Source organism: Medicago truncatula, chromosome 7 (assembly GCF_003473485.1).
Source record: "Medicago truncatula cultivar Jemalong A17 chromosome 7, MtrunA17r5.0-ANR, whole genome shotgun sequence".
Classification (NCBI taxonomy): domain Eukaryota; kingdom Viridiplantae; phylum Streptophyta; class Magnoliopsida; order Fabales; family Fabaceae; genus Medicago; species Medicago truncatula.
The window spans coordinates 31,432,778-31,456,999 of NC_053048.1; the positions used below are offsets into that span (position 1 = coordinate 31,432,778).

At 32.4% G+C, this 24,222-nt stretch overlaps 4 protein-coding genes across 8 annotated transcripts; 1 reads left to right on the forward strand and 3 right to left on the reverse strand.

Moving 5' to 3' along the window:
• The first annotated feature begins 2,994 nt into the window (after nucleotides 1–2,994).
• On the forward strand, nucleotides 2,995–9,539 carry LOC11407085 (auxin transporter-like protein 2). The gene is made up of 9 exons (XM_003623180.4): nucleotides 2,995–3,383; nucleotides 3,560–3,783; nucleotides 3,877–4,062; nucleotides 4,418–4,530; nucleotides 4,689–4,872; nucleotides 4,969–5,066; nucleotides 6,131–6,338; nucleotides 7,263–7,520; nucleotides 8,979–9,539. The coding sequence occupies exons 2-9, from the start codon at nucleotides 3,607–3,609 to the stop codon at nucleotides 9,207–9,209; spliced, it is 1,455 nt and encodes a 484-aa protein (XP_003623228.1). The 5' UTR covers nucleotides 2,995–3,383; nucleotides 3,560–3,606; the 3' UTR covers nucleotides 9,210–9,539.
• A 1,378-nt stretch (nucleotides 9,540–10,917) lies between these two features.
• Nucleotides 10,918–16,777, reverse strand: LOC11408637 (pentatricopeptide repeat-containing protein At4g28010). 5 transcript variants are annotated; one of them, XM_039827521.1, is made up of 8 exons: nucleotides 16,512–16,777; nucleotides 13,598–16,089; nucleotides 13,426–13,519; nucleotides 12,817–13,247; nucleotides 12,150–12,447; nucleotides 11,989–12,051; nucleotides 11,346–11,708; nucleotides 10,918–11,225 (listed from the first exon to the last, which is right to left on the reverse strand). In XM_039827521.1, exon 2 carries the CDS (start codon nucleotides 15,769–15,771, stop codon nucleotides 13,630–13,632), a length of 2,142 nt encoding a protein of 713 aa, XP_039683455.1. In that variant the 5' UTR covers nucleotides 15,772–16,089; nucleotides 16,512–16,777; the 3' UTR covers nucleotides 10,918–11,225; nucleotides 11,346–11,708; nucleotides 11,989–12,051; nucleotides 12,150–12,447; nucleotides 12,817–13,247; nucleotides 13,426–13,519; nucleotides 13,598–13,629. The 5 variants fall into 5 exon arrangements, with proteins under 5 accessions (XP_039683455.1, XP_024626210.1, XP_039683452.1 ...); XM_024770442.2 differs by having other exon boundaries at nucleotides 11,346–12,447; nucleotides 12,810–13,247; XM_039827518.1 differs by lacking the exon at nucleotides 13,426–13,519 and having other exon boundaries at nucleotides 11,346–12,447.
• LOC120577060 (T-complex protein 1 subunit beta) lies at nucleotides 12,013–13,216 on the reverse strand. The gene is made up of 5 exons (XM_039827966.1): nucleotides 13,090–13,216; nucleotides 12,810–13,044; nucleotides 12,339–12,447; nucleotides 12,155–12,295; nucleotides 12,013–12,051 (listed from the first exon to the last, which is right to left on the reverse strand). The coding sequence occupies exons 1-5, from the start codon at nucleotides 13,214–13,216 to the stop codon at nucleotides 12,013–12,015; spliced, it is 651 nt and encodes a 216-aa protein (XP_039683900.1).
• A 1,184-nt stretch (nucleotides 16,778–17,961) lies between the features above and the next one.
• On the reverse strand, nucleotides 17,962–23,580 carry LOC11409936 (T-complex protein 1 subunit beta). The gene is made up of 11 exons (XM_003623182.4): nucleotides 23,461–23,580; nucleotides 22,813–22,851; nucleotides 22,665–22,721; nucleotides 22,472–22,537; nucleotides 22,129–22,369; nucleotides 21,365–21,436; nucleotides 21,090–21,205; nucleotides 20,420–20,496; nucleotides 19,685–20,170; nucleotides 18,814–19,129; nucleotides 17,962–18,476 (listed from the first exon to the last, which is right to left on the reverse strand). The coding sequence occupies exons 2-11, from the start codon at nucleotides 22,816–22,818 to the stop codon at nucleotides 18,330–18,332; spliced, it is 1,584 nt and encodes a 527-aa protein (XP_003623230.1). The 5' UTR covers nucleotides 22,819–22,851; nucleotides 23,461–23,580; the 3' UTR covers nucleotides 17,962–18,329.
• Nucleotides 23,581–24,222: the final 642 nt, after the last annotated feature.

The window sequence follows — 24,222 nt, forward strand, 5'->3', positions numbered from 1 at the left end:
TGCATTATGCACAAAATTGTTTTACATCATTAGATCAATAACCTATAAAAAAATTAATAGGTTAATAAATTACATCATATCTCATTTAATTTAATGATAAAATTTATTGATTTAATAATACAAACAAATTGACGAATAGTGTAAAACTTATCTCATTTGTATACCATATATACACTTCGCCTGAATTTTACCTTTCATGGTTATTTTAACTATAAAACAAACCATGTTAGAGAATTAATATATCTAAAATGACTTCCTCTAAAGTTAAAGGAATGTTTTGAAGGGCAAGTATTAATACCCTTTAGGCACTTGGTTAGAGTTTTGATCTCTAGACTCTGTATAAATAAATATATATGAGTTCATCGAAGAGAAATAAATATAATTTTTTTGTGGTGGTTGGAGTTTGAACTCCAGACTTTTGCATATTTTATGTATTGTTTCTATTTAAATGAATTTCAATTAATTTGTGACACATCTCTATAATCAAGTATACATGTTTCTTGATTTAAAAAAATATATATATACTATTTGAAAGAAAAAATTAAAGTTATAATAATTATTAAAAATTAATAATCAGTGTGATAGAATATACAGATTGTTAACTATAAATTTTTTAAAATATCAACCAATAGTTTATTTTTCAGTTAATAATTATGATTTTACACTTAATCTCTATTATGATGATAACTTGAGTTCTACATGAAAACCTTAAAATTATCAAGTTATAAGATAATGACTAACGAAAAAGCCCATGACGAGCTCAATATACTCTCTTAGAAATTAAGATTGCTAATTTACACACCTAAAAATCGTTTTGTGGTTTTATAAAGTTACCCTTTATGTAAAACAAAGTCAAAATAATGGGCAATGGTATTTTGGTAAAAAAAGAAGTAGGTGTAACTTGCTAATTTACACCATAGTGTTTTTAGGTGGGTATAAATTAACAGTATTAATAGATGTAGTTTGCTAATTTACACTTTAGTGTGTGTATTAAAATATTAGTAGTATTTATTATTATGACACTTGACCAATTGATGAAAATGATGTGGTTTTGTTATGAGTGGTCCTCGGTAGATTGGAATATTCCTTTGGTTTTTGATGTATTATGTAAAGGGCATATATAATCCTTCAACAATAAACGATTATAGATGGACTTTACATAATACATCAATTCAAGTATCTCACAAATCTTGTTGGTTGACGACATGCCATGGATACTCGCAAGAATATTCTTAGCCATACACATGAATTTTACGTTCATCTCTCAAATCCAATTCCTCTCACTTCTCATTTTCCATGTTAGAAATATTTCCTTTCAGTGCCTAATATATTTTCCACAAGGCAAAATTGTTTCTTCTATCAAATTTCATGACTTATGATAAATTTTAAGCATGAAAATTGTAAATCGTGCCCAAAAAGGTTTCTAAAAAAGAGAGATCATTCACAATGGACTACTAAGCACCAAGTCTTTTCTAGTCAAAACCCTTCACAAATAGCACTCGCACAATAACAAATCTCTTATGATGTGAAAGATCAAAAAATGTTGCAATCATATAACGTACTAAGAATTTAATACCCAATCTAACAAAAAACTCTAATACATATTGTTGGGAAAAACAACAAAGAGAAATTAAAAAACACAATCAGAATATAAGAATATAGGGTGAAAAACTTCAAAATCAGAGAAAAAAACCACGATCATGATTCAATAACAACTATATAATAAGAGTGTGTAAAAATTGTTACAACACATAAACTTCTTTCAAACACCCAACAACCTTAGTACACTCACATTCTCTAAAGCAAATATTTTAACACCTCACAACACTCTACAACAAGCAATATAAGAGCCTTGGTTCAACTTAGTGGAAAAGCGAAAGTATGATCCATGTGTACTATTAGATCCTTGTATTAAAAATTCTTGATGGTGTATACCATTGATTGTTTTAGTGGTTCAATAATATGATATGCAAGACTCATATTTTGTGTGGAGAAGTGGTATATCTCTTTCTTGTGTTCTTGAACATTGTCTCGTCGCTGCTCCGGATTTTCCTCAACAAGATTAAACATAATTTTATGAGGAATTGAGTATGGTAAACAAAAATAATCTAATATAGCCATAAGGCAAATACTAGATGGAGCTTCTGCTGGATCTAATCTTAACTTGTATTTAAATCCAAAATCTTATAGTAGGTCACACGTAATTTCACAAACTCTTTAACCTTGCGTCTTGTCTCTAAATTTTTCACTTAACAAGAACAATTAACCAACCCTAATCTAAACACAGATTTTATTCTATCAATAAAGTGTAATCTTAACCTTTCCCATTGAATCTAACTTTTTAATTCCTATACAAAACAGAGCACCTTTCGTTCACTTCACTTCTTACTTATACACCTCACCAAAATCTCACTCACCCCATTTAATCCCCTATACTCTGCGTCATCTCTCACATCACCACTAACCACAACACTCACACCCATATCTCTCTCAACAAAAAAAAATTAGAAAAAGCACAAAAAATTCCAAATCCAAACCCAAAAAAGTAACACAAAAATTCTCTCTATGACTATCACACATAGTACTTCCTATGTTCCTATTAGACACTACCTATTGAGCACGAACATTTTTTAGATTAGACACGTGTCATGTTCAACATCAACATATATAATAACACTAAATTTTATGATTTTCTTAAATTATCAACGATATTAATGTCTCTGATGTCCGTGTCCGTGTCCGTATTTCATATGAAACTACCCTTTATTATTTCATTTCTTATATTATTAACGGTATCAACACGTCCACATCCGTGCTTCTTAACACACTACCCTAACCCTTTGTTACTTCATTTCAATCTTTCTGCTACTTTACTTTACTTTTGACTATAGAAATATTAAAAATAAATAATGTCCACATGGATTAATTAATACACTATATGATATGATATAGTCTAAAGTATCGAAAATAGTACAGTAACAAAAAGAGTCTTTTATAGGTTCTCTCTACCTATATAATATAGTTCAGTTTCATCAGAACATACCTTTGAGTCTATATTTCTTTTCCTGCTTTTGCGGCTACTCGCCGCCTTTGCCGTTTAGTTTCTGCCTTTTTCTGTGCCAATTGGTGGCGCGCATTAAAGCAGCGGTGTTCTCAACTCAATCTTCAAATTCTTGCAGTTTCTCTCAACAATCTTATTGCATTTAAAGCTTCTTAAGAACAATTCTTCTAGCCATTATTAACCTATATACTTTTCAGTAATAGCTTCTTCACTTCACAGTTCACATCACATTCAATTACACACAACATACCAAGGTTGCTTTGTTCTTAAATAAAGGGCTGGTTTTGTTTTTTCATTTAGCAACAAAAACTTAACTAGTAAGGTTAGTTCATAATATCTTTGTAGCCCATTTCATTTTTTGGTTTGTAATTTATGATTTTGAGTTAAAGTTTAATTTTTTTGCATTTATTTGGATCTGGGCTAGTTCTATATATATTTTTTTTCTTCTCTTGATAGTGTTATTGATCATGTTTTTTGTTCTGTTTTTGTATGTTTCAGATCCATAAGGTTTTTAAAACAGGTTTTGTTAAGAAAAGAGAGAAACAATGTTGCCACAAAAACAAGGAGAGGAAGCTATAGTAAGTAGCTTCAATGAAACAGATCAACAAGAAGGAGTAGTTGGAAGAGAAGAAGAGGTGGAAGATCATTCATTCAGTGTCAAGAATTTTCTTTGGCATGGTGGTTCTGTTTGGGATGCATGGTTCAGTTGTGCTTCAAATCAAGTATAAAACCACTTTAAAAAAAAAAAAGCACTTTTTCACTTATTTTTCTTCTTCATTTTAACTTATGATTATGGTTTTGTTGATTTTTTTTAGGTGGCACAAGTGTTGTTGACACTACCATATTCATTCTCTCAACTTGGAATGCTATCAGGGATTTTGCTTCAAGTTTTCTATGGAATCCTTGGAAGTTGGACTGCTTATCTTATTAGTGTTCTCTATGTTGAATACCGTTCTAGAAAAGAGAAGGAAAATGTTAATTTCAAGAACCATGTCATTCAGGTATGTTTGTTTTTGTATTCTTCCTACAACCACTTGTTTCTAATCTCTTTCCTAAAAAAGGACCTTTTTTATGCCATGTTTCAAACCACTTTGATTTTGTTAAAGTTTTAAAGTATAGTTTTTTTTGTTAAAGATACAATTGTTTCGTGATTCTGACAAACTCACCGTGAATCCAAATATCAGTATTGATTGATACTTTAAAGTTGATACGGTTTTGATCGCGCTACCTTAGCAAAGATATCAAAAATCTTGATGTTGATTGAAATCTTATACTTTTTAAAAAAAAGGCTTGAATAGAGAAGTTTATCCTATATGGAATTTTGACTGTATTGAAACTTATTGGAATGGATTTCAGTGGTTTGAAGTGCTTGATGGGTTACTGGGTCCATATTGGAAAGCATTGGGGCTAGCTTTCAATTGTACTTTCCTCCTCTTTGGATCTGTGATTCAGCTTATAGCCTGTGCTAGGTAAGATCTTTTTTTTTTTTACATTATCATACATGATTTTGTTGAAGTTCTAAAGTGTAACTAAAATTTACACTGATACATCGTGATTCTGTCAAACTCATAACTAACTTAAACAAATGTTTCATTGATTATTAACAATTTTTTACTGGTTGAAACAGTAACATCTACTACATAAATGACAACTTGGACAAAAGAACATGGACTTATATCTTTGGAGCATGTTGTGCTACAACTGTGTTCATACCATCCTTCCACAATTACCGTATTTGGTCCTTCCTTGGACTTGGAATGACTACATACACTGCTTGGTACCTTACTATAGCATCAATCGTTCATGGCCAGGTAAATTAACTAACCAAAAAAATTCAAAATCTTACTATAAAGTTTGAAATCTTTATTAGATATTCTAAAGATATGATTTTGGAAATAATGTTGCAGGCAGAAAATGTGACACATACTGGTCCAAAAAAATTAGTGTTGTACTTCACTGGAGCAACCAATATACTATACACATTTGGTGGACATGCTGTTACAGTGTAAGTTAGAATAATCTTTTTCATTTTAATCATTTCAATTTTTTTTCTTTCTTCTTCTTCTTCTCTTAGCAGCTTTTGCCGGTTATATCTTTTTTCAAGATCATAGGACAAAAATCATGGAAAGATCTTTTGTTTTTTTGGGAAATATAATGCCCATCCTTGCAAAGAAGGAAAAAATTATTTCAAAGGAAGTGATACTATAGTGGATAATAAAATTTATGTATAAAGTGTATACTATAATGTAATGTTTCACTAGGTTCCAAAAAACTATTATAGCATCTAAGCTATACATGTCATCATATAGGGTCATAGTCTTTAGTCATAATAGTCTTTGTTCTTTTCCTAATTCCTAATCACCGTTACTTAATATGGTTATTAAAAGACAATGATGTCTAATTCAATTAAATACACCTAATGTGAGAATATTAGACCATTTGTTTAAGGAAAATGCTAACCATATCCTTAGGGGTACTTCTTAAAGAACCTAGTGATAAATTTTGACATTTAGCTCCTCAATAGGGTTCATGAACTACACATAAATACACTTGGTTCAATTTATTTGATTTGATTTTTTATTTTTTTTGGTCAAATTTTATTTTATTTTATTTTTGTGAAAAAAATGACATGAATTAATTGAACCGATTAAATTATAATTTGAAGGTCTCAACGGTTCAACCTCATTTCAAAATTTAAAACATAACATGAAGTTATTGTTATGACCAACTAAACTACATCTAATATTATATTGCTAAGATGGAGTATCAAGTAATTAAATAATGTATTTTTTTTGGATAATTTTTACTTTGTCAATTTTATCTAATCTAAATATTATTTAAACTATATGATGATATGATGTTTGGCTGGCTCCCACTCCCATTGTATTGTACTAGACTACTAGTGTCCCCATTTTGTAATCTAAGTAAAAACAAAGTGGTAATAGTGCCAAGAGAGTAAACAAAAGTGACTTTAATTTTCTTTATCTGTTTATAGAAATTCCAATGTGACCAATTATTGTGATTATTCCATATGATCTGAATGAAAAAGAAAAAATGTAAATGTTGCAGAGAGATTATGCACGCCATGTGGAAGCCACAAAAATTCAAGTACATATATTTGATGGCAACTTTATACGTTTTCACATTAACGATTCCTTCTGCCACTGCTGTTTATTGGGCCTTTGGAGATGAACTTCTTAACCATTCCAATGCTTTCTCTCTCCTACCTAAAAATGGATGGCGTGATGGTGCTGTTATACTTATGCTCATTCATCAGGTAATTTAATTTAATCAATCTATACACTATATATATATATATATATATATATATATATATATGTATGTATGTATGTATATGTCACTAATTGTAACTATTTCAAGAGTTGATGTTATGTTATATACTTATTCTTTATTTATTTGAAAAGGTATAGGAATAAAACTAGGGAAACTATAAACAAATAAGCATTTTTTATGTTTATAAACTTTTCTATAAAAAGAAGAATAACATTTTATTTTATCAAATAAAATAATAGAATATAATACTATCATTCTGTATTTATTTTAAGCACTTCAAAAGATACGTTACATCACTTTGTCATGTTAACACCCACTGCAATAAATGTTACTTTTTCTACCAAAATAATAGTAAGATAAATGTTACTTTGAAATAAGCATAGGAGTATTTCACACAACTTAAGAAAAACTACTAACAACTGTTTTGCACTTCAATTAGAAAATTAAAATGAAATTTATTCTTTAAACTTCATTGTACATTCAAAAATATTAACTGTAATTTTCTACATATAATACACATGTTAAGAAATATTAATTGTACATTTCTCCTTCTTTTTTTTTTGCTTCGAATAATACACATCTGAATTGTACTTTTTAAGATAAAACAATTAATAATTTTTAACTAAATATCTATATTGTAGTAAGAATTACATATAACAATATTATTAAAAAAAAGGGGGTATATAATTGAATTAAATCAATATTTTGTTAAAATGCAACAAAGAGAGTATAGGTAGCCACACATAAATGATAAAAAAAAAAAAGGAGCAAATTGGTGCAACAAAAGCACATCAAATAAATGCATTAGATGATCTCAAAACTTTATGTTAAATTATTGAATAGAAAATGTTCACTGTATATGTACCAAAAAATGATTCTAATGTTTCCCCCTAATAAATGTGTGCAGTTCATCACATTTGGTTTTGCGTGTACTCCATTGTACTTTGTATGGGAGAAAGTAATAGGAATGCATGACACAAGAAGCATTTGTCTAAGGGCACTTGCAAGATTACCAGTTGTGATTCCTATTTGGTTCTTGGCTATCATTTTCCCATTTTTTGGACCCATCAATTCTGCTGTTGGAGCTCTTCTTGTTAGCTTCACTGTTTACATCATTCCTTCTGCTGCTCATATGCTTACTTACCGAAAAGCCAGCGCACGAAAGGTAAACCATTCGATGTTTTCAAGATTTTTAGAGTCGTTCAGGGTCCGTTTGGTTCAAATGAATGTTTTCTTAGTGCATGATAATGAACATTTTGTGTTTTCTTATTTATGAAAAATTTATGTGAAAAGTGAAAACAGAAAATGTCGTACAAACCAAATCTTTTCAGCACCCTACATCATAGGATTAGATTTAGTTTTTGCATTATGTAGTTTCATGTTCTTGAAATAGATGTGTACTATTAGGGTAGGGATACTTTTATAGCCTTTCATTTAATGTAAAGTCTTTACATACTCTAAGGTTGGTTTTGTTTGGAATATATTATTCTAAAGCTTTTATTTAGTATATGATTCTATGATTGTTACCTAATCATCTTACTAATACCTTATAAAATTATTTTTTAATCATAATAAATCATAATTAGATCTCTTAGTAATGCCACATGCTCTTCAATGTGCTTTTCCTCTTAAAGTTTGACTTGTACACATGATTGAAATAAGTTGCATCTATTATAGTATGATGATCTTTACCTAATTATTTATTTGCCTAATAGGCTTTTAAGATGCTTTTTATTGACTAAATCTGCCAAAGTAGAATCACTTAGATACATTTATATGTATTATTATGTACATTCGAGTTTACATTAATATGGTGTGACACATTTGACCGATACGATAAGTATATGGTTAGAAATTCGATCATGACATGGAATTTCAATGAATATAGGGCAAGGCATTATTGTAATTATCTGAATTGAAAGGAGGGTATAAATGTAATTTAACATTCCTTGGACATCCGCATTTGATGGAGACTTTCTCCTATATATATTCCACTATTAAATTGAAGTGACCACTATAGTTAGAGAGAGAGCAGAAAATGTACAAAAGCATTTAAGGCTTGAATTTGGAAACATTAGAAGAAGAGGTGGAAACTGGTGGGAAGTCATTTTCGTTTAGTTATTTGCTACATACATACTACAGTTACACTAGTACCGTACTATGCCTCTAATTGATTTGAGCTGGCATAGTTGATTGATATCTTACCCCCCAATTATTCAAATTAGGACAACATTGGAAATATTTTTTTTGACTAAAGTCCAATAATATTATGAACCTCATGCACTTGTTGTTATTTGCTTTATATAATTTTTTTAATTCTATCTAGCTTCACTTCATTATTGCTTCTTCTTTTGTGTACTTTCCTGAGTAATTCAATAGTATTGTAGGGACACTTCAAATTGAAGATGTGTGTGATGTTCGATGTGTGTCAATATCGTGTCTGATGTACATGTTTGTGTCAATGGTTGAGTAATTCAATAGTATAGTAGTTCTTTGTAGGGGCACTTCAAATTGAAGAGGTGTTTAATGTTTGACGTGTGAAAGTATTGTGTCAGTATCGTGTCAGGTGTATGCTATGACGATCTTGTCTGTGATCTAACTTTGTATTTTAATTATTTTGTAGAATGCTGCTGAAAAGCCACCTTTCTTCATGCCAAGCTGGACAGCAATGTATATTTTTAATGCATTTATTGTGATATGGGTTTTGGTGGTTGGGTTTGGGTTTGGAGGATGGGCTAGTATGACCAACTTCATTAGACAAATTGATACATTTGGGCTTTTTGCTAAGTGCTACCAATGCAAACCACCACCAGTCATGGCTGCAGCACCACCTCCTCATGCTCTTCATCATTGAAATTACAAAACTCACCTCAACCTCAACATAGAAGAATTCACCTGAATCAACCACTCTTATAATATTCTCTCATAGGTCCCTCAATCTTTTGTAACATACATGGAGGGATATAGTAGTAATACTCAACCCCTTCATTTGGTGTGTGTGCTGGCTGTGTGTTGTGCAAGTTTTCTTTTTGCTCTCTTTTCCTTTGTTTTATATTATATAGTTTTTTTTTTCTTCTTCTACCCTTTTAAGATTAGTTGATTAAAAATAGTGTGGATGAATGGTTATGATTCCTTTGCTATATATGCATAGGCTAATTAATTTACATGTGTTTTGGTATCTTCCTTTTTTTTTTGTTTCGGTATCTTACTTTTTATTTATCTCCACTTTGAAGATTGTATAAAGATTTTGCTACCCTTTTTTGTGTGCTAATAGATTTAATGTGTAGCTCCGACACTTTATATTAAAAGTTTGTTCAATTAGACACATGACGGTCTTCAACGTCGACATAAAATTCACACATAAAGTTATGTTTAGTTACTTTATTTTCTCATATTATATGATCAATATCGATGTGTCAGTGTTGTATCTTGTCCGAATTTATTATGTTTCGGCGCCTCATAAGATTCAATCCTCATTATTACTTTGCATGTTTCCAAAAGATACCAATAGGCAGAGGGGATAGGTTTTGTAGTGTTAATGGGTTGTGTGTGGGACTAGTTTAATCACTCACTTCATATTGATTCCTCACTCTTCATTCATAGTGAAAGGAAATGGAACGTGGACCCAATTTTTGTTCACATGGACCGCATGTGATTTCTTCTGCTCTTCATGTGCTAATTCTTGAGTGACCAATATTTATTTATTATACAAAAAAATGTTATGTTTCATTAAATCTTAAGTCATGATGCATGAACCACTCTGCCAGCATGTTAACACCCATATTTCATGTCATTGGATTTGTTTATTTGTCTCCTTGATATTTTAGTAATTTATGAAATGAAATTTAAATGAGTGAATCAAAAAATTTGGGATGAAAAATGATTTTATTGGTTCCCTAATTTGAGGCAGAGAAGGGGATTATAGGGGTTTCCTTTATTTGTAGTAAAGTGGAACTACCTGAGTCTCCAAGTTAAGACACACCTGATACTACTCAATTGGCTCAATTTGTGAGTAAATCATGGAGAGAAATTTAGCACAGATTTCATGGGAAAATAATAAGGAAAAAAAAAATATTTTTTTCAAGAATTTAGTAAACAATTATTTAGCTTATTGTTAAAGACAAAGTTGAAACTTTAAGAGCATAGAGTTTTAAGAATAAAATTCGGGTTATTGAATTCTATTTTTGCTGTGTAAGAGAAACTTTAATGTTGTTTAGTTGGTTGCTTAAATATAAAAGCAATTTGCCTAATATTTTGCATTGGAGTTCAATTACACGTAGGTGTGAGAATAGACCAAATCGAGATAGATTTTGCACTACAAGTTTGGTCTTGTTAACTAGTTTAAGATTTGGCATGTTATCTACAACGGCTTATTTTTAGCATGAATTTGATTTTTACAAAAATCTATTTTTAGATGATTACATACTTAAAGACTTATTTCATATGTATGTGTAGTTACGACATGATATATTTTTTGGGATCTTGCTAATGAGTGTCTCAAATATACTCCTTTAACGATTTAAAATTAAGAAATTGTTCTATAAAATTAAGAAATTGTTCTATAAAAAATCAAATAAAAAATCCGAGACACTCCTCTATTTCAACCAATCCACTCAAATTTAATGATTTAATTTTTTTTATATTTTTCCATGGTTTTGCACTATGGACTCAAGATATTTAAACTGCGTAGCTTGAGGCATGACATGACCTCCAACTTTCACATCTACATTAGAAGTGCTTCTTATTATGCCAAAATTACACACTTCCAATGTTTGTCTTCAACTTCACATCTAATTCCTCTCTCAACTTTTCAAGTATGAATATGTCATTTGCAAAAAGCATAGATCACAATGTTGACTTTGGATGCGTTCTGCAACAACGCCAAAAACCAAAGTAAAACCATAAGCAAAATTTTCTATGGTTTTGCACTACGGATTCATGATATTTAAACTGTGTAACTTGAACCACAACATGACCTCTTAACTCTCACCTCTACCTTAGAAGTGCTTCTTCTTTTGCCAAAATTGTGTTCTATATATTATGCCAAAATTACACACTTCTAATGTTTGTCTTCAACCTGCCTTGTTAGAAGCACAGCGATGAAGATTTGAAGATGACGCCTCCAGTCTTTAAAACTCTTCATCAACTAAAGGCAGTCATTGACATAGCCAAAAATTTAAAATCAATAATAATAATAATACCATGATAAAAGGTCACGTGAGAGCAAGAGACTGTTTCCATAACTTGAACCCATGACCTTATAGTCACGTGACATGAACTTTACTGTTGCACCAAGGCTCCCCCTTCCCGAACCCTGTGTATGTGGAAGCTTTAGTGCACCGGGCTGTCTTTTCTAATATCATGATAAACATTTTAGAATTCCAAAGAGAAGATGTTTGGATGAGTTAGTTGATTGATTTTAAATTGCTGAACATGTGTTTGAGTACAAGGAAGTTATTGAGGAGCAGAAAGTGAAGATCTTTGTTTTATTTTACGAGAAGTAAAGATCTTTGTTGTCAAGCTAAAGAAACACGATTTGATATGGTCAGATAATCTTGAAGGAAAATGCAATTGTGAAGGAAAAAACAAAAGATTATTTACACGTGACAAAATGTTCTAACTCATTATTTTACCTCATTATTATCAAGCCAGTTTTATTAACCAGCATGGATGCAGTGATCAGAAACAGAACTCTGCTACAAAGAAATAAATCACGGAAATACATCAAGATGTAGCATTTCAAAGTCATGTTCACTGAAATAAATCCACGCAATTCTCAGTATTGTGGACTTACAGAACCAGAGATGACATCAATTCCAGCAGTACATCCTCGTTCTGGTGCTCATCACGGAGCTGAGAAATCAACTCAGCACTGTCCAAACCAGCATTATCAGTAATGGTTGTTGGGAAAATGCCTCCTCCATTGCAAGAGACTTTTTCCTGGAGTTTTCCTAACCAATGCATCAATTTCCTTTGTCGTTACCATTTCAGGCCACCGGCCTCCAAGCAACAACCTGCTGTCATTGACAGTCTGAGATAGCACACACACGGCATCATGCAATGACCTCTCCGCCTCATCAAGAATATGGTGGCTGCGACAAATCAAAATACTGCAGTTGATAAAATATTTTCAAAAAAAATAAAAAAATACTGCAGTTGATAAAGTATTTTCAAAACAAACAAAATAAAAAAAAAATATAATCTTATACATTAACCTTCAATAAACCAGCATAGAAACTGAATATAAGGATCATTTGTATTAAGCAATTCCTATCATTTACTAATACTATGATCTACCACAAATAGATACTGAAATATTACAAAAAATATTCCCAGAATAAGAAAACCTCAAAAAGAAAAAATGCTATGAAGTGATATGTTATCAAGATTAAAATCCTTGAATATGTAAAAGACCAACAGAAAGGAATTTACAAAAACAAAGAAGAAAAAGTACCTAGCACCTCTCAGAACTATTGTGCATGCCTGCCCCATTGCAACACCAGAAAACTTAATCAATATATCCTCACCAATAATAATCTCTTTAATAAGGCCACAGAGCCCAAGCTTAACAGACTCCGGGTTGTCAAAGGATGACGCAATTTCACCATCAGGTACCAGAGCCAGACGCTCAATAACATCAAGATCAGCTTGCTCAATAGCCAATATTCCTACATCAGCAAAGAGCTCCTCTGGAAAATTTTACATCAACTGTCTGTTAACAAAGGATTTGATGCCATGAGCGATAATCTTGTTTATCTTTTCTTTCATTTTCTCCTTCTCAGCTTCTTCAATCTCAGCAACTTTAGACATGGAGTCAACACGAACACGGGCTCCGTATATCTTCACCTTGCCTGTGCCCATGGCAGTGTTTGCAACCAGTATATTTGCATTACTGCCATTTCTCCAAATCACACCATTGAATAATATATTTCTATTAGTATATACATACATGAATTAACAGTGAAATCACCCTATGAACAGCAGAAATATGTACTATTCATATGCTAATGTAATTGATGGAAAAGAGATCTAGATCTAGGTTTTCAAAAACCAGACAAACATCATTTTACCTAATCAAACCCAAAGACTGAACAAGTTTGTCCTAGCATTAGACACAACAAGAATCTGAAATGAAACTAAACTTGACAACTTTGGCTATTCAACCTGAGTAGTAAAAATAGATAATTCATGGAACGTGACTCATTAATTTATTAATTTAATGAAAGACAAAGCAGAACTTACTTAATAGAGTCCTGGCGCCACAACAAAAACCATCAAGCAACTAATAACTGAAGCTCTGGATGAACCTTATTCAGTTTCATCAAAAGTTCATTACATTTAATACTTGCTCCTACAGATGTATGTTGTGAAAATTTTGGAAGTATCTTCTCTATATCAACATCTTTTGACATGTTACATAGGCAAGCTAAGATGGTCGAAGTTAATTTCGAGTCCAGAACAACATCCTTATCGGCCATTTGTTGAAGCATGGAAACAACTTTTTCTGTCTTTCCCTTTAAACTATACCCCTTTAGCAAAGAATCAAATAACACAGCATCTGGTACATGACCACAAGAAACCATTCTCTCATAAAGTGATGCGGCCTCATCTAACTGCCCAAGTTTTAAGAACCTGTTTATTAATATTGAAAATGTAATATTGTCAGGGACCAAATTCATGTTAAGCATCTCCAATAGCAATTCTTTGGCTGATTCAACATCTCCTGCTTTCAGCGTTCCATCGATTATTATATTAAACGAGACAACATCAGGATCGTGATTCGCATTTCTCATTTCTTGAAATAAGTTCCTAGCTTGCTCCACACTACTTTCTCTGCATAAGGATGCCATTAATGTATTGTATTCACTCACTGTCGGTCTAGTTCCAGAAGCTCTTTTTTTATTGAAAAGTCCTTTTGCAATACTTAGCATTTGCATTTTGCAAAGACCATTAATCAAGACAGTATAGGTCGCAGCGTTGGGGGAAATTCCCGAGTCAACTGCATCCTTCCATAATTCCAATGCCTTGGTAAGCTTTCCAGCGCTCAGATAACCATCGATCAAAATATTGTAAGTTACTATGTTGCTTGGGAATCCCCTTTCAACCATTGTATAGTAGACCCTTTTGGCATGACGAAGACGCCGTTGTTTGCAAAGTTCTTGAATTACCAAATTAAATGCGAAGACATCAGGCTTTATATGGAACTCTTTGCTCATTAACAGGTTCAAAAGGTCCACAGCCTCGTCAATTTTTCCAACTCCACATAGTCCTTTCACTAACGTACTGTAGGTAACCACATCAGGTTTCTTTCCCTTCTTTGCCATAGTTTCCAGAATCCCGAGTGCATCATCTACCCGACCTTCTTTACAAAGTCCATTTATGATGGCGTTATATGTTACATTATTTGGCTCTTCCCCCCTTTTCACCATCAAATCCAACACTTTAATTGCATCGGATGCCCTCCCATTTTTGCTTAGTCCATCAGCTAAAACCGTATACGCAACAACATCAGGACGAACCTTACAACCCGTCATAGTATCTAACATTTGCGCTGCTTCTTTCCACTTCTGTTTCTTGCAAAGAGCATTCATCAAACAACTGTAAGTAACAACATTAGGAGTGACATTCTTTCTCAACATCTCGTTAAAAAGCTCCTTCCCCCTCTCAATATCACCTTTGCTACAAAATCCACTAATCAAAGCACTATACACAAACACATCACCCTCCAAACCCATCTTCTCCATCTCCTCCAATAATCCAAAACCCTCCTCAACATCCCCATTCTTACAAAACCCGTCAATCAAAGCACTAAACGTAACAGAGTTCGGCTTACATTCTCCACCCTTCATCTCCTTAAACAATTCCTTAGCTTCAACCAATCTCTTACCTTTACAAAGTCCATTAATAACCGTATTATAACTAACACAGTCAGGAATCAAACAATTCCTCTTCATCATACAAAACAAATCCATAGCCTTATGACTATCACCACTTTGACAAAAACCCTTTAACAAAAGGTTGAAATTATACACATTTAAATGAAAACCACGCTTCATAATCAACCCCAAGACCCCAAAAGCAAAACTTGGCTTCTGGGTATTTACAAAACTTTCAATCAAAGCAGATAAAGAAGTGAAACAGGGGAAAACAGAAACACTGGCCATTTTGGAATGAACAGAGATTACATGGTCGTAGTGTTTTGCTTTTCGTAGGTTATCTATGAGAGTGTTGCAGGATGAATAAGATGGTATTGAATTGGGGTAGTCTTGGAGGGTATGGTGGAAGTGAGAAAGGGATTCGGAAAGGGCAGGAGAAAGTGAGGAATATGATGATGACGATGAAGAAGAGTGAAAGGGGCGAAGAGTGGTGGGAATGGAGATGGAATGAGAAAATTGAAAGAGGCGTTTTAGTATCATCGTTACAAGGTGGTGAGGTTTTGGATGCGGGTTGATTCTTGCGGAGGCGGAAGGGACTAACAAAGTTCACAGTTGGACAAAAGAATAGATTTGTCTGAATTAGTTAAAGTTAACCAACTTTCCCTAGAGTCACATGAAAATGTTAACAATGCATTGAAATATTAGGCAATAAAATTTCAAAGTGAACACGTCTCAACAAAATCATAAGACTCGCACCATTCTTACCCACTCTCCTTTCTCTTCGATTGCTTAATCTATAAAAAAATTATCAATTTGTAGCATTCACCATACAATAAATCATCAAATGTAATCAACAATCTGCAAAGATAGGTAAATACACCATGTCACATAATCAAATCACAAAAAGGGCATGTATTTATGTTTCAATTCACAATAACAACAGTCATAAAAGCAATAAAAGCAACAACAACAATCATAAGCTACTGCATCAAAGAAATAGCATAAAATAAGGAGAAAGTAGGATACACACTAACAGTGTAAAAAAAATGTTTTTACACTATGATCCAATAGAAACCATTATTCTGCCAAATTACTTCACTACACCCAACTTTAACGGTATGACATGGAGAAATAATTGATTCCTATTCAGTATAAAATTAATTTACACTGACAGAGCACATCCACTAAACTCTATAACAAAATAGAAAATTGACAGCAGCAAAAGGCAAATGAAAAACACATTAACGAATAACCAGCAAAAGAAATGAAGAAGTTTGAACCTGATGATCTAGCTCAAGCAATGGTTCTTTAACCTCTGCTGAATGAGCTGATAGGGTTGTGAGAGCACCGGTACTACGATTGCCGATTGGTGCGGTGATTTAGCAGACGAAGTCTCGGCGGCCGGAATCGCCTTCTCTTGTGACGGTGGCGATTGCTGCGAGGTTTGAGGGTATAGAGAAGGTGAAATGTTTTGAGTGAAACGAAAGGAGAAAGAAGAAGAGAGGGTTTAGTTTTGCGGTTGTTCTGTTCTGTAAGCGCATGTGATCAAAAGGAGGGTGTTGTGTAATAGAGGGTTCAGATTAATCCAAATGTAAAAAAAATAAAAAATTATATTGAAAGACTTTTTAAATGACATACATTTGTTGATCACAAACTTAAATAAAAAGTTTTAAGCACACAAGAGTGAATAAAAGTAAAGTAAAAAGAATTAAATAATGTATATTTTTTTTAAGGGTTTGTCTAACATGTGCAATATGCACATGTTAAAGTAATTAAAAATGGAATTTTTTTATTGACAAACAACAATTATTCATTAAAAATATACATATTTAATATTATATACACAAATTTCAATGCAAACTTATATTTTCAAATTTTCAAATTTGCACATATTAAAAAAAAACTCTTTTTTAAATAAGTAAACTATATAATTTGATGTGTATGTTTAAATCATTTATATTTAGATTTGTGTCGAAATAAGTGTTGCTGTCACGTAAAATTAGATGAATGTTTTGCTAAAATTCAAGTAATTGATGATTCTCGTATGGTTAATCCAATCCCTCAGAATTTAGGTGTTGGATGATTGCAAAATAGAATTCAATGAAAAAACTACTCCCTCCAATTGCCTTTATTAGTACTAGTAAAATGAACTACTAAAATAAGCAAGGATCCTCTCCATTTATAACTAGTAAAATATGATCAAAATATCTTATGTGAATATAGTGCGTACATAATCAAACTAAGTTACTCATTTTAGGATAGAAGGATAAACATTCTTGGACAACAGTTAGTTTAATTGCCTGATATCTTTCATTCCTTATGGAGGTAAATAAAAATCCTAAGTTTTTAATGCATTGAATGATATTGTGCTTTCTATTATAAGTTGTCTGAGATTTGGTAACGGTACATACTACACAAGGAGTTCTTGAGATTCATTGAGAAACATGGGTTGACTGACAAGCCATTGATCAGAATCATAGTTTCCCCAAATTTAGGACCATAAATCCTTTTTAATTTTAAATGCATCATGCACTCAGTTCTCTACATAAAACCCTGGTTGGCAATACTATCTGAAAAAACTATGAAAAATGGCAACATGTTAAAAGTTGTTTACAAAAAAAATATTTAAAAGTTAAACAATTGTTTTTTCAATGTAAAATTCTACTTTCTGATTCTTATACATGTGCATAAGAATCATTGATTTTTAAAATATTGAGACAACTCCGTATGATATTATAAAAAGTTTCAACTAACATTCAAACAATATCATCAAAATAAACCCCTAGTACATTCATTGAGGATTCAAGTAGTCAAATTCCAGTTGGCAGCTAGACTGATACAAACCAGAGACACGTGAAATCTAACAAAAATGATTTAAAGAAAAAGCTAGCACCCAGGTGTGACAGGAAATGTACATGACAATAATCAAAATTTCAAACAAGCACATAAGTTCAATTGTGACCAGTTGATTTAAACAGTTAGAGCACCAATTCTGTAGTGATTTGGTTTCGGTAGCTGTCCCAGATTGCAAGTTTCTGGAATAAGTCGGAATTTGCCAAGGCATAAGAAGCTTCTTAAGATGGATGATCACTAGATTTTTACATTCTGTCTTCTCTCCTCCTTGGAGCACAAGTTATGATTTCATCGACTCTAAGGATCATCTCAGCTGCCTCTGTTGCAGATAGCAATACAGCCTGCTTGACTTTGAATGCTTCACAAATGCCCCGTTCAAACATGTCTCCAACCTACAAGAATTACACATCGGACATAGTATATTAGCCACATAGAAAATATAAAGTAAGCATGCTGAGCTAGCAGCCTACAGGATATTTTTCTAAAATACAACATAAACCTTGGTAAAAATTCTTAAAAACTAGTTGTCACTGTATCCACTAGGGAGTAAATCTAATTAAGAAATGACTGCATGAAATAAATACAAACTTATTTTAATTTTAATGAGACATGTTTTATACCAAAATCACTATGAATGACCAGAGTGAATGCAGTGATCAGAAACAGATCTACTGCCAAGAAAAAGATAATAGAATGATATATCACTGCAATTCTCAGAATTGTACTTACAGAACCAGAGATGACATCAATTCCAGCAGTACATCCCTCATTCTGGTGCTCAGCACGGAGCTGAGAAATCAACTCAGCACTGTCCAAACCAGCATTGTCAGCAATGGTTGTTGGGATAGCCAAGAGTGCACGGGAAAATGCCTCCATTGCAAGAGATTTTTTTCCTGGAGTTTTTCTAGCCAATGCATCGATTTCCTTTGCCATTACCATTTCAGGCCAACCGCCTCCAAGTAACACCCTACTATCATTGACAGTCTGAGATAGCACACACAAAGCATCATGCAATGATCTCTCAGCCTCATCAAGGACATGGTGGCTGCCACAAAAACAGATGTCAGGCTTAACTCAAATTTGTCAAAAAAAATTATCTGCTCATGCATACAAAAAGTAACATACATATCCAGCTCAAATGCATCGATCGAAGCCATAAAAAACGGTAAGGAGCAGGGCAATAAAAGGACATAAACTAACTTTGTATGATAATACAAGAACATGTGTGCATAAAAGCAATTAATGTTCACAATTTAAGCAGTCTAGTTAAACCATTGGACTCAATGATTATAAGCAAAAATTTATGAACTATTTAAAAAAAAAAAGAAAAAAAATTGAAGTTGTTTATTTTTTAAGGAAAATAATAAGTTAGAATCCTTTACATTAACCTTCAATAAACCAGCACAAAAACTGAATAAAAGGGTATTTGTACTACGCAATTCATATCAAACACTGATCGGCTGTGAATAGACAGTGAAATACTGCAATCAAATACTGCCATAATAAGAAAACCTCATAAAGAATTCAAGAAAAAAATCCCTGAATATGTAAAAGAACAACATTGGAAAGGAATTTACAACGACAAAAGAAGAAAACATACCTAGCACCTCTCAGAACTATTGTGCATGCCTGCCCCATTGCAACACCAGAAAACTTGATTAATTTATCCTCACCAATCATAATCTCTTCAATAAGTTCACATTGCCCAAGCTTAACAGACTCAGGGTTGTCAAAGGTTGAAGCAATTTCACCACCAGTTACCAGAGCCAGACGCTCAATACCATCAAAATCAGCATGCTCAATAGCCAATATTCCCGCATCAGCAAAGAGCTCCTCTGGGAAATTGTAAATCAACTGCCTGTTAACAAAACAGTTGATGCCATGACCTATTATCTTGTTCACCTTTTCTTTCATTTTCTCCTTCTCGGCTCCTTCAATCTCAGCAACTTTAGTCATAGAGTCGACACGAACACGAGCTCCGTATATCTTCACCTTGTCTGTGTCCATTGCAGTGTTTGCAACTAGTATCTTTGCATTCTCTATGCGTTTGGGTTGTCCAATACCAATTTTCTTGTCAAGAATAAATCTAAACAAAAATATAATCCAATTTAGAAACAGAAATACTATTTCTTATCAAGACTGATACAAATGGTTCATTATACAGGATAGTGAGGTTGGCAATAATTTGAATTAATTCAGGTTACTTGAAGACTATGTATGCAACTCAATACAAAAAAAAAAAAAAAAAAAAAAAACAGCAGGTTTCAAAAAAGGATAGAATAGAAGCATTTGATACTCAAACTAAAAAAATATTCCAAATTTTCAGTAATATTACCCTTCATCTAAAAACGAGTCTATCAGTGATCCTCCAGGTTTCTTTATAATCTGGACAGATTCTAAATTGGTGCTTCCCTGTAATATGAAAATTCATATAGTTAAATTTATAACAATAGAGATCACTCTGAAAGGAAAAAAATCCTGACATGTAGCATATTTGTAAGCACAAAAAACTGTATAACTAAAAAAAATTAAACTGCAAACATTCTGTGCCTTTAAAAACATTGGAACAAAAAAAAAGGAAAAATTTATCACAAATGAAATATTCTTATAACCTGGCAAAAATATAACCAGGTTCAACCCTTTTCAGTGAATATCTTTTACAAAGCACTCCAAGGCCCAAACTAGCTATCATGAAATTATATTAGAAAACTGAAAAAACTGTGGTTCAAGACCTGGATGAAATTGAAGGGGATATATTCATATTGTAAGAATTGGTTATAAATTGTAGGATCATAGAAAAGCACTGCAAGATTTCTAAATAAAACACACTTTTAAGTGTTTAGCCAATCATGCAGAAAAGTATATAGATCAAAATCGTATAAAATTTTTATAGACTAGAGATTTCGCAGATATGAAGCAAAGAAGAAAACATGGCAACAGTCCATAAACTATTTGCTAAATCTATCAAAACTGGACTCATTATTAGTAGGGTAGTCATCAATCACCTTTAGTCTCATCACAGCATCTACAGCTAATTTTGCGAAATGCTCCTTATCTTGTGAGAGAATTTTGGAGCTCAAAGTAGTCCTTGCAATGTTCATCAAGTCTAACCTGAATTTCTCTGCACAATCCAGAAAATTTATGTATAAGATATTATGACAAAAGAATGCTTGTATATGACCCTGCTGTAAACACAACAATAACAATTCTAATGATAACGATGTATTCAAAAGCTACAGAGCCAATGGTAAACCTAACATCCAAAAGGGAAAGTAAATACCAGCATCTTCTTTGTTGTCCACAACCTTCTCAACCAATGCATTACGAGCACACTCAGCCGCCATTCGGAAACCTATAAATCATAACCGATAATGTCAAATATATTGATGTTAATCACAAAGGCATCATTGGAAAGAAAATCATGTGAAACCAAACATGACAGAAAAATGCACTGTGGACGGAGTGGGACAACAATCATGCAAAGTCTATCAGAATTATAAAAGATTTTTAAAGCACTGTTATCAAACTTTGGTGCTTTATGTTTCTGATGCTTCCCGCAATTTTTACTTTTCACTCATCTTTCAGAAAGAATGAAGGGTCTGCTGACAATGAAACCAAACTAAAGGAAGAATAAATGCTGCAGCCTTGGAAAGAAAAAAACTGAAAATGAAAGATTTTCATTGACTACTACTGTTACATTAGATCACATACATCAATAATTGGTCCTTAATTTAATTACAAAGATGGAACAACTAAATTTTAGAAACTATAAACATTTTACATTTATTTGCTTAAAAGTAGCATTCAAAGTTGTTACTAAGTACTAACCAAAGAAATATCTTCTGTACAATATACATAAAAATATTAGGGTAGACGATAAGGAAAATGTAGCTTTCATCAGCAAATCAATTTCTTATCAAGGTGAATTTCCTAACACTCGGAATGTGAATCAATGAAGTTGTCATTGGAAATTTGTCAGTGCGAAAAGAGAATAAATCCCCATCATAAGGGCATCTAAACCATTGTTGAAAGAAAAGAAAAAACCTGCTATTATAGTCATTGGATGAATTTTAGCTGCAACCAACTTTTCTGCCTCCCTTAAAAGCTCCCCAGCCAATACAACAACAGAGGTAGTTCCATCGCCAACTTCATCATCTTGAACTTTAGAAATGTCAACAAGGACTTTAGCAGCTGGGTTATCAATGTGAAGGGACTTCAAGATTGTAGCACCGTCATTAGTAACAGTAACTTCACGCCCTCTACCCGTTGACTGCAAAATTTTATCCTGCAAACACCATCCCAAATATGCGAATTACTTAGTTCTTTCTTGGTAGCAGAAAATAAAATTGTTTAGCATGACATTTCACTAGTGAATAAGAATTTTTACCATCCCCTTTGGCCCTAAGGTAGTCTTAACCAAGTCAGCGATAGCCATGGCCCCAACAAAAGATGACTGTGCAAAACCAATTCATAAACACAGTTAGTTAGAGTTAACCAACTATCCCTAGACTCACATTGTAATATTAACCCATGCAATTTCAAAGTGAAAACATCTAAACGAAATTATAACGCGCTCTCACCATTCTTGCCCGCTCTCCTTTCTCTTCACTTGCTTCATCTTTAAAAATTCTATCAATCTGTAACATTCGCATTACAAGAAATCATCAACATATAGAACAAAAAGTCAGAAATGAAACAAAATAACACGATTAGTAGCAAGCAACTTACCGCCATTGAGGAAACTCAGAAATGTACTAAATCACCTACCTGCAAAGATAAGATAGATAAATACACAGCGTCACATAATCAATCACAAAAACAGGGTATCTACGGTCCATTCAAAGCTAACAACGACCGTCATAAACTACATGGAAAATATATGAAATAAAATAGAAAATCTACGGTGCACAAAGGCTAAGGAAAAACACATTTAGGGCATGTTTGGACGAGGATATTGGAGGTGTTTTCTAAATTAAGGAGGTTATAAATAAAATGAATTAAGTGTGATTGAAACGCTCTACATGATTATCAATTTTTTCGTTCTTTCAAGTTTATTAGAATCTGAAATATTTAACACTCCAAAATCATTCAAACAAACATACCTTAATCAGTTGGTATATGTTAAACTAAACACTAGAAATGAAGTTGTTAGTTAGTTCTACAGAGTAATTAACGCATTGCAAAGTATGTATTTATTTCAAAAAGAAGTTATAAGTATTAATCTACATCGTCCTATGAAAAAGAAACCTAGGTTATTGGATTCAAAACTACAGCACCAAAAAGTAGAGCAAGTTGAGAAATGAGATCGGGAACAGAAAAAGTTGAAGCGATTGAAAGTGAAAATGGAGATTTGAAAGGATGAAACGAAACGCATACCGCAGCAGAGAGTGAAATGCAGTGGCTGGCTAGGTTGAGAAAGAGCAACTCACGAACTATAGTATAGCTTTCCAAATTATATAAGAAAAAAAATCATGAAATGTACCAATATAGAGTTTTTTTTTTTTGTTGAGTAAATAGTCAATTTTTCCCCTGAAATTGTAATCAATTATCCCTCTGAAATTAACAAAACTTCAATTACCCCCTGAAATTTCACAACGTTAGTCAATTTACCCCTCCGTCAAATTTTTCTGTTAGTGAACATGACGTTTTGCAAATATCCCCCTGAAGTTTTGCCCCCTGAATTTTTCTTAAAAACAAACAATTAATAGTTAAATATTAAATCTAACTATTAATTTTGGAGTTTGGAAAAACTACATACATATATACATCAAAATAGAGGAAAATGTGTATTTTTAAAGTGACAATAATGGTTATTTCTAATAGACAAATTATTATTTTTAGAGGTTTATAAACAAATTAGTAATCAGATTTAAATTTATATTTTCTCCTTCACCATCTTAGTCATTTAACTCCTCCAACTCCTTCAACAATTTGCTAAAACCATTTAAACTACACAACCCCCAATATTAATCCACAAATCATCCCATTATTGTCACTTTAAAAAATACATATTTTTCTCCATTTTGGAGCCATATGCATGTAGTTTTCCCAAATTCCAAAATTAATAGTTAGTTTTAATATTTAACTATTAATTGTTTGTTTTTAAGAAAAAAAATAATATAAATTTTTAAGTTTGGG

Bases quoted from the DNA above. Each gene is read 5' to 3' on its own strand.
- LOC11407085 (XM_003623180.4), top strand. From the start codon at position 3,607: ATGTTGCCACAAAAACAAGGAGAGGAAGCTATAGTAAGTAGCTTCAAT. The intron at 4,531-4,688 runs GTAAGATCTTTT...TGGTTGAAACAG, and splicing joins CAGCTTATAGCCTGTGCTAG to TAACATCTACTACATAAATG. The intron at 7,521-8,978 runs GTAAACCATTCG...ATTATTTTGTAG, and splicing joins GAAAAGCCAGCGCACGAAAG to AATGCTGCTGAAAAGCCACC.
- LOC120577060 (XM_039827966.1), bottom strand. From the start codon at position 13,216: ATGGGCACAGGCAAGGTGAAGATATACGGAGCCCGTGTTCGTGTTGAC. The intron at 13,045-13,089 runs GCATCAAATCCT...AAAATTTTCCAG, and splicing joins AAACAAGATTATCGCTCATG to AGGAGCTCTTTGCTGATGTA. The intron at 12,296-12,338 runs GTAACGACAAAG...GGAAAACTCCAG, and splicing joins GAGGCCGGTGGCCTGAAATG to GAAAAAGTCTCTTGCAATGG.
- LOC11408637 (XM_039827518.1), bottom strand. From the start codon at position 15,771: ATGATACTAAAACGCCTCTTTCAATTTTCTCATTCCATCTCCATTCCC.
- LOC11409936 (XM_003623182.4), bottom strand. The intron at 21,437-22,128 runs GTTTTTTCTTTT...TATGATTTATAG, and splicing joins TCCAATGACTATAATAGCAG to GTTTCCGAATGGCGGCTGAG. The intron at 21,206-21,364 runs GTATTTACTTTC...TGGATTGTGCAG, and splicing joins GGACAACAAAGAAGATGCTG to AGAAATTCAGGTTAGACTTG.